General features: G+C 36.2%; 1 protein-coding gene across 1 annotated transcript; it reads right to left on the bottom strand.

Moving 5' to 3' along the window:
* Positions 1–328: 328 nt before the first annotated feature.
* Positions 329–8,507, bottom strand: LOC122058243 (sodium/hydrogen exchanger 2). Its single transcript, XM_042620842.1, has 15 exons — positions 8,046–8,507; positions 7,557–7,903; positions 7,345–7,463; positions 5,576–5,673; positions 4,751–4,807; positions 4,605–4,651; positions 4,324–4,518; positions 4,190–4,236; positions 3,516–3,582; positions 3,302–3,402; positions 3,068–3,169; positions 2,642–2,780; positions 2,486–2,548; positions 1,537–1,620; positions 329–1,017 (listed from the first exon to the last, which is right to left on the bottom strand). The coding sequence occupies exons 2-15, from the start codon at positions 7,728–7,730 to the stop codon at positions 694–696; spliced, it is 1,617 nt and encodes a 538-aa protein (XP_042476776.1). The 5' UTR covers positions 7,731–7,903; positions 8,046–8,507; the 3' UTR covers positions 329–693.
* Between the last annotated feature and the right edge of the window lie 1,009 nt (positions 8,508–9,516).

Here is a 9,516-nt window from a genome sequence, read left to right as displayed (position 1 = left end):
CACAAAGTGATAAACAATTAATGGTCAAAGTTTCGCCGATATTTTGTGAAATATTTCGATTTTATAAGATGCTGAAACGAAAGTCCATGCAAACTGTAAAATGTGCAAAATTCCAATCAAAATTTCAACAATGTGTGGTTTGAGTATCGTTTCAATACAAACCTTTGATATAAAATTTATAATTTCGAGCGTAATCAGTCAAATTTTCAACTAGTTTCGCTGGTTTCGATTCTAAGGTTTTTGGAAATTTGGTTGGCTTTTTGGGAGTTTTTACCAAATCACTCCCATACAAAAAGTGGAACAAGTTGTTGGGTGGTAGTAGAATGCATTGAAGACAAAATACATAAAACCTGTTTAATTCAAGGAAAGTTTACATTATACTCATCTAACCAAAATATTACAGGTATTTGTAATGAATGTGAAATCAGTTAGGATCTATTGGAAGATATCTGTAAACAGCTCGATCATGCTAGCCAAACGGACCCCAAAGATAAGAAAAAATGAAAAAGAACAGAGGTAGTAACATGAGGAAAAGAAAGAATATTACAATCAACCAGGGAAGAATGCAAAATCCCCGCCCAGAAAGCATCGCCAAAATAAAATCTTACACACCCACAAATTGCACAGCAGACTTCAAAAGAACGTGGCTTGGTCTTCTAGAGATCCATGAACAACCTTATATTTCTCTCATTGCTAGTGGTAGAGACTCTGTTCAAGTGGTGTGCCAGGGACGACTGGTACAAATCCCCGCCCACCAAACACAGGACGCATAAAAGAGTTATCAAATTTACGCCAGTAATGGTGGACAGTGTGAGATGGGGTGCTTAGGAGCATCCGGAGGCTAGTTGGGCGGGGGATATCACGGCTACCAAGATCCGCTTCAGAATCATGTTGTCCATTCTCAAGAAGTGGGGTGGTGAAGGACTTTGGACTTGATGGCTCTGAGATCACAATGCTACTCAAGGGTTTTGAAGGCAGCAGGAGCCTGATTAGAGGTTTAGTCAACAATCCAAAAACCTGAGTAAAACAAAAGAGATGTGAATTATTAAACACCGTTTTTCAGAACCTAATGATAAGAATACTGGGTAATCCCAGGTGATGATCATCAACACAAACTTAATAATATACACCCAACACAATATTTGAATGACTGAAAAATAATTTTACAGTAGCTTTGCTCATTTAAAATCCTCCCTAAAAGTATAAATGTTTTTGAAGGGTCTGTAATTATGGACACAGGTTGGGCCAAAACAATTACCGGATGCCATCATACACCACAACAGTCTATGTTGAAGCTGTGGTTTAATATGGTGATATTGTCTGTCTTTAGTCCTCTAGGTTAACTAATTACCTAAATCCCCAGAAGGTGTCAATTTAAATGGCCAACACTAGAGTATTCCCACCTTAGTTCCATAAAGATTGTGCAAGTTACAAAACACATAGACTGAACAACACCAAAAGAAATGGGGTAGGGTTTAGAGTCCATCTCAGATACAGAGCAACCACATAATACTTTTTAAGGCATGACAATCTTACCACTGTGCTGAAAAGTACAACTGTGATGGTGCTAGTGATCATTATAGCATTCCCTCGCAATTGAGTATGGCCTGCCCGAGTAAACTGCATATGAACCAAAAAGAAATAAAAATAGGACGTCCTTAAATGAACCATGATGAAACATAGTAATAATAAATAATGGGAAGTGGTGCTCTATCTGGGCCATGGCCTATGCCAGCACTCCCTGTGTCTATCCCAAACAAGGGGGCAGAGATGTATTTTCACATGGGGAGGAGAGAGAGACACACATGGGAGCGCTGCCGTAGGCCACGCTCCTGGACAGAGTTCTTTTTCCCATAAATAATTTACATATTTGTGTATTAAATATCTATTCATCAGCACAGAAAATAAGAACCCTTCCAGCCAACGGCAATCCTACTATAGTTGGACATAGATCTCAAAATCTTATTCAGACTGGCCGCTTATCAAAGGGTCGGGCAATACAATTACAATCATCTCTCTCAAAGGCACAGAGAGAGAACCATTCCATATTCTATCATAGTCAAAAAAGTGGGGACATGTCAGTTTTACAGGTCAACAGAAACCATAATATAATATATCTGTTGTCCATTTTCATGCAGGAAAAAAAAAAAGATCGAACTGGGAACACAGTTAGGAAGCAATACAATATAATTGCTTCTTTCAAACTGGATGATGCTGCAAAGATAGGAGGTCCTAGAACCCAGTTAGATGGCAGAATTTTATTGTACAACATTAGAGGGGGAATGTACCACATGTTTTTCTCAACTTCCCTCCATATTCTAATCCTTCCCTCAATTTTGGAATAGTGTTTCACGTTGACACTTCCCTTATTGGATGATGATGTGATTGAGCTGTCTTAATTTTCTAGCAGTTTGACAAACCTGTCACCCTCTTCTAGACAATTATGCATTTTAGCCCCACAACGAAACAGAAAGATAAAGTTTACCTGATTATAAGCAAGTGCCATAGATACTGCCCCTCGCATGAGACCAGCCCACCATACCGTAACCTGCAAGACCAATATTGCCAATTAGTACATCAATGTGTTCAGAAGGATGAAAATCCCAGAAAGAAACTGAAAAAGTAAGAATCAACGGCTTACTTGCTGTTTGAGGTGAATTTTTTCATTAGGATTCTTCTTAGCGAAGTTGGATAAAAATGACAATGGAAAGACAAAAGCTGCTCTCCCTATCAGAACCAGGCCCAGAAGTATTGAACTCACTCCAACTGATTTTCCAGGACTACAAAGATGATAAATCAAAATTAGGGATGCAATAAGTAGTATAAAACCATAAATAAATACTGTCTGCAACTAGCCAGCTCTATTTTGCAACTAATGAACTGAATGGTCCCGTAAGTTGAAATTTGATTATTGACATTTAAAAATATAACAGAAGTGGAGGGTAAGGGACCAAAGGCAATTAAGCAGTTGCAAGACAAACACAAATCCACGGTAAATGGTTTCATCAAAATTATTCTTAGGTCTAATTATACGCAGCTCGATGAAAGACGGGTACATTAACCATACCTACTGCTCACAAACCTCCACTTCTCAATGTCCAATGCATCCATACCAACATAAAGGAAGATAAATATCTCAGCAATAAATGACAATGTTGCAAAAGCATGCCTGCAAAAAATAGTAAGCAGACCCCGAATATTAATTAATAACTAGTTTAAATCATGATATGGAAAGATAAAAATTACATGAACATGAACATATTCATTATAGAGGAATAAATTGCCAGTAGAATCAACATACTTTGTGGTGACTCTTGAACTCTCAGTCACATTATGCCAGGTATAGTGGGACATGACAATCCCACAGAAGAATACAGTGAGAATACCACTTAAATAGAACAGCTGCAATACAAATGTGTCACTGTTTTGTTGGTAATGAATTTTGGAAATTAATATAGAGCAAAAGCCTCCATGAAGATACCACACAACTCAAAGTCAAAGAGCAAAATTTTTACCTCAGCCAACATATAGGAAAGGTAGGCCATGAGTATCATAAGTGCAACTTCACGATCGGTAGAATGCCTAGAAGTCACAAGAACAAAAGCTATTAGAGTATCCATAGAAAATAAATTGGAAAAACCTTGTATATCATACTGTTACATTCTTCTTTACATGTGCAAGACAATAGAGACATGACCCCAATGAGCCAGAAGAAACTAATTGTCACTTAACATTGAGAAAAGTTTACGAGCTAGCTGTAGAAAGCAGGATGAGAACCAATAGGTTGCACAAGAGATAGGTACCAATTGAGATCCTAAGCCCTCCCCCCCCCCCCCTTCCAAAAAAAAATTCCTATGTGTGCTGAATGCCACTGTGTCCCATGCTGTGAGGAGTACACTCCCTGCAAGTGCACCACACATAAGGTTGGTAGACAGTCATTCTACCTTAAATTTTCTTAAAACTCTACTCCCCCATACTGTGAGGAGTATACTCCCTGCATGTGTGACAGTCATTACCTTAAATTTTCTTAAAACTCTACTCGCCCACTCCCATTAAAAAAATCAAGCTAATTACAGATAAAGACTGACAGTAAACATGGAATAGAATGTTCAAAACAAAACACAAGGAATAGAAAAACAGGGAGAACAATTAAAGAAAAGGAAAACTTTAAAGCATATCATTTGCATACCTTCCAAAGTACAACTTTTTGATAATGAATGCACTTAGCAATCCGGCCTGCAAGGAAAAAAAGAATGTCAATGTAAGTTCCTATAGGATCACCCAAACAAATACAGGGGCAGAGAGAGAGAGAGAGAGACTCACAATCACTCCCAGCATGGTGCTCGTAATAAATAAATAAAAGAAATTGCCAACAAACTGCAAAGCAATGCTGGAGTCGATGTGCGAGAGATCAAAGCTCTGAATTGCATTAAAGAGCACCACTGATGTGGCATCATTAACAACACCTTCCCCAAATACAAGACTATAGAGTAAAGGCGTCTCATCCTGATTGAGCACCTGCACCATCAGATGGAATTAATTAATAACAATGAGCTATTCATTGAGACAACAGAGCAATAACTGATTCTTAAGGCTTTCCATACCTGCAAGGTGCAAACAGAATCCGTTGCAGAAAAGATTGCTCCAATTGCTACAAACGATGAAAAGGATTAAAGATGATAAAACAAGAAGAGACACAGTGTTCTTTGCAGCAGAAAACAGAAAGAGGGAAAAAGTTATGTAGAAGTACCAAGATAATCCCCTATATCGAGGTTAATGTCCAGCTTTTTAAACATTTCTCTGGCACCTAATTAACAATAAGATAGATCCTATTATCATAAACAGATAATGCAAAAACAATAAAGACCAATCATACATCATTGCAGGCATCAATACCTATTAGCATCATCTTATCAGCAAATCTATATTAATATTAAATTTGTTTGTATGTTCAACATATTTCTCTTTTCTCCAAAATTGTCTGCCCCATGTCTACAAGCCTAGCTAGTTTGAAGTTGAATTAGCAATTAGAAGTTTGCAGCTTCAAAACCTCTGTTGCAGTTTAATTAACCAACAACAACAACAACTCAGCCTTATCCCAACTAAATGGCAATTTAATTAATCAAGGACTTCAAATTGACATTGCTAAAAGAAATGTAACAACACCTGCAATTATTTATTAAAAAAAATGAAAAACGCCACTGGAATATGGGTGGAAAAAATTATGAACTTTATTCCGGATTAGATTTGTTACCATGACAACTCATGGCTCCTGAAGAAAGTTGTTTGGGAGTATTTCACCTGTAAAAACATATTCAACATTTTTTTGTATGGTAATTATATGCCGACTATTTTCCCTTCATGTATAGAGTCTTCATCTAAAAAGTCCTCTGAATAAGATGTTCAACTGTTCAATAACTTATTATAAACTTGGTTTTATCAGAGACTTACAAGTTCACCAGACTCCAGTTTAAAGAACCTTTTGCAAAATAGCTGTCCTAAAATGCTGTTTGAATGGTCCTACAGAAGAATTAAATAGTCTGAATAACAACATATATAAAATCGAATAGTATACCTAGTGAGATGATGACAAAGGAAATCAATGTACCAACAGCACCAAACAACATGATGGTCATGAAGTTACGAAAAAATTGCTTCTTTTTCACCTGGAACCTGGTGGAGGGGAGAAGGAAAGTAAAGATCAAAATCATCTAAATTGGGAAAAAATTTGCATCACTGAATGAGAAAACATATCGTGTGTGTGTAACGCAGAGAGAAAGAGAGCAGATAATATTAAGATGAATAAATGCCAAACTACCCAAAAACAATATGTGTAACTTATGCAGCCAGAATAGTATTTCAAAATTCAGATATGAGTAGGTATTTTTGAAAACAATTCAAATATATGCATGTTAGTGGAGAATTACTATTCTTAGTTGTATATTTTGTACAGGGTTGAAAGAAACGAGTTCTAGTAGGTTTAAAAAGTCTAGGTTAAAGCTGCTTCAAGTTTTTATTATCTTCTTTGGTGGTTGAGTGTTCTAATTAATCTATGACAAGGAACCTATGTAAACTTCAACTTTCACACATTTTATTGTTCAATATGATGATTAACAGCTAGTGATTGATTTGGATAAGAAAACCAAAGAGGTAATGGTGAAGCACACACTTATAGCAAGAGCAACTAATTCAAGTAACTTTACCATCCTTGGGGCACAAGGAATCTAGATCCTTACTTTGTTTGTTACAGATTCGTGTTTTACATTGGATGCTTGTGACTTTGTGGTTCGCTATAAGAATTTTAACTTTTCCTTTATTCTATATGTAAACTTGGACAGATCTGCCTGCTAAAGTGCCTTGACAATTACTAGAGTACTAGACTAACAACTCAATTGACGTAAAGTTGGTTGATAAATAGAAGGGAACAACCTCAACTGTACTGAAACAAGGTTCATCATTACTATATGACCAGTTCAAACAGGTTGGCAAACTGGCTGAATAATCTCCAATTTTTTTATAGTTTCAGAAGGAAGGAAACGTTGAGTGGAGCCAGTACAAACTTTTAACTAATACAACTCAAAACATATTGATTCAAGTCAGAACCAACTCATGTCTCTTTCTATGCTGATCAAGTTAGACACTGAACCTTGGACTAGGAATAATTGGACATAAAAACTTATTCAAACTCATTCAATTAGGGCAGATCTATGAATCAAAGATTCTTGAAAATGATGGTTTCACCACAGTAAGTCCCCCACCTAATAGAATTTGCCACCAATAATCAACTTTAATGTCTTAAAATGAAAACGGGAGTGGGTAAAATAAGGTTGGACCAATCAATGCCAGTGGGGATATAATTACTGCTCAAAGATAATAGATCCCGTATATCAGAGATTTAACAGCAACACTATCTACTTGTTTCTGGCCTTACATTTAGTTGAACCAGAACCAGTACTACGACCAAGTACTTTATTTCTAGCAATATGTATACCCAAGTACCCTTTTAAATTTGATAAATATCTAAAAAATTTACTATGCCTGCAAAGCTGAACAGTTCATCAGAAAACCCAAATAAGAATGAAACCATCAGGTTCAAGTCCAATTTAACGTCTTTAAACAATGTACAGCACCAATGAATGAAAGGAAGCTTGGAACATAAGTTAAAATGCAAATTCAATACAATTATTTTGCAGATGAACTTGCAGTTGTATATCACGAACTACAAATAACAAAACTATGAGATATAATATGCATGAAATAGAGAAAGCTGGAAACTAACAATATTAACATAATCATAGGCTAAAACAAAAATACGTGAATTGCTCTTCTTCTTTTTTCACTTACCCAGCGTTAAATATAATTGGAGGAAGAAGATAAATAAAAAAGAGATCTTCACTGAAGACTAAAATATGCGAGTTTCTCCCCCCAGAAAATAGTAGAATGACGACTCCTGTACAAAGACCCTGCCATGAACCCACAGAAAACCAGTCATGATTTAACATAACTGTGTGAAATTATAGTCATTTAAAGGGGAAGCCAATGGTGCGGAAACTCACAATTATTAGTGCTGTAATCGACTCATTCATCCATCGGTTCTCCTCCAATAGATGCCCAATCACGATACAAGCACATAGGAGAGCCACAAATATATTCATAGAAACTATGGAGGTATGATCAGAAGTGGAGACCATCCCCAACTTCATCAAAATAGAGCCAACAGGAAAATCCATGCCGGCTACCTCGATCAGGAAAAAAAACAAAAAGCAAACCAACCAAAACCCAGGAGGTAAAACACTTCACGGCTCTGTTGAGACTAAACCTTAAACTTGCATGTAAAGTAATCACACTATGTCTCCGAACTATTCATCTCAGAGACGCTACACCTCGGACACAAACTGTAACTCTGCAACAAAACAACGAACACCAGTTAATAACCAGATCAATCAAAAAAAAAAAAAAAAAAATCAATTTACCAGAGAAAACATTAAAGCTGAATATCAAATTTTCGAAGCTGTAAAGATCCAAGGATCCCAAACCACACATACCAGCAGATTTCGACGCGAATAAAGCCAAAATACGGTGAAAGTCTCTGAATTTCCACCCTAAGCCAGCAGGAACAAAATTTTGAATCAGAAGCAGCTTAACCGGTAGCGTCTACGAACCAAATTCAGCTGTGGAATACGAAGAGGAATAGGATCACATTTTCAGTGGCTGGAGAAATGAAGAGAAGACATGAGAGTCGGATCACTGAGAAGACAGAAAGGAAGAGATTCTTATAAAGAATATAGAGAGAGAAGAAAGAAGAAGAAATTTGGTTACGCAAATGGATCGAGTTGGGAAGGAAAGAGAGGAACTGGGGCCAGGGCAAGCCAGTCAGAGAGCGAATGCGAAGAACCCAACTGTTCTTGACAGTTTTAGAATCAGAAACGAATTTGTTTCGTTTGTTTTTTGAGTTCGTTTTGCTTACCAACGGAAATCTCAACTCAACGAGACAACCACCCCCGCTCTCTTCCCCCTCCGTCTTTAAAGCCAAGAAAACCCCAAAAAACGAATTTCTTCCCTTTTTTTTCATATTTGCTTACGTATCAATGGAAATAAATTCTACCAAAAAGAAATTGGAAATAAATTATTTATGTGGTCTCCAACTATTGTGAGACTGACTCTTTTGTTATATCGGATGTCTACAAAGCATGGTTATAAGTATTGATATTAGATCGGTTATATCGATCATATTGTATTCATATCGATGAGATCAGGTATTAATAATATCAGTTTAAGGGTAAAATAGTAAAAAAAAAAACATATTTTTTTTATGAAAAAATCGTTCTGTACCGATAACTAAATCCATGCTCCAAAGAGAAAATACGACTATTTTGAAATAAAATTTGACTATTGCCTGAATTGTAGTTAACTCTACTTGGCCATCAAAGAAATATAATCTAAAAGATTATTTTTGAATATATAAAAATTTAGGAAGATATTTGTGAATCCAAGGGAGAAGGTGAAATATTTCATTTCTTTAGCGGTAAATGCAACCACTAAAGAAATTTTTTTTTTTCATTATTATTTGTTGCGATATTATAGGAAAGGCGGAAAGGGTGGGTACTCTCCCCAGGCACATAAATCACTTTGATCCCATATGCCTAATCACTGTTTTTACCAAATTTACCCCTTCAAGTACCCCACCCTAGACCGATCCAATTGAATTGATAAAACAGTGGTTTAAACCAAAATGATCAACAATGGTGTTAAAATAAACAAATAACAGATCAAAATTGATCATATCATAAATAAATTATCAAAACTAGGCCCATTTGATTTTTTTTTATGTTGTTTCTGTGTCTTGAAATAGTAGAAACGGTTTTTTTCGTTTCTATGCTAAGAAACAAATTTTTGAATTGTAAAAAGGTGTTTGATTTTTTTTATTTCTGATTCGTTTCCAATTGTGTAGTCGAGTTCAAGTCATGAGTGAAGGCATGACGTTGGAGTTGCAAGTATACTTCGTAAAGATGAGCT

Source organism: Macadamia integrifolia, chromosome 12 (genome assembly GCF_013358625.1).
Source record: "Macadamia integrifolia cultivar HAES 741 chromosome 12, SCU_Mint_v3, whole genome shotgun sequence".
NCBI lineage: Eukaryota > Viridiplantae > Streptophyta > Magnoliopsida > Proteales > Proteaceae > Macadamia > Macadamia integrifolia.
Note: the sequence above shows the minus strand (reverse complement) of the source record. Positions and strands in the feature narration are given on the sequence as shown.

Bases quoted from the DNA above. Each gene is read 5' to 3' on its own strand.
- LOC122058243 (XM_042620842.1), bottom strand. From the start codon at position 7,730: ATGGATTTTCCTGTTGGCTCTATTTTGATGAAGTTGGGGATGGTCTCC. The intron at 4,237-4,323 runs GTGAGTCTCTCT...TTTTCCTTGCAG, and splicing joins GCACCATGCTGGGAGTGATT to GCCGGATTGCTAAGTGCATT. The intron at 3,170-3,301 runs GTATGTTGATTC...TATTTTTTGCAG, and splicing joins AGTTCAAGAGTCACCACAAA to GCATGCTTTTGCAACATTGT.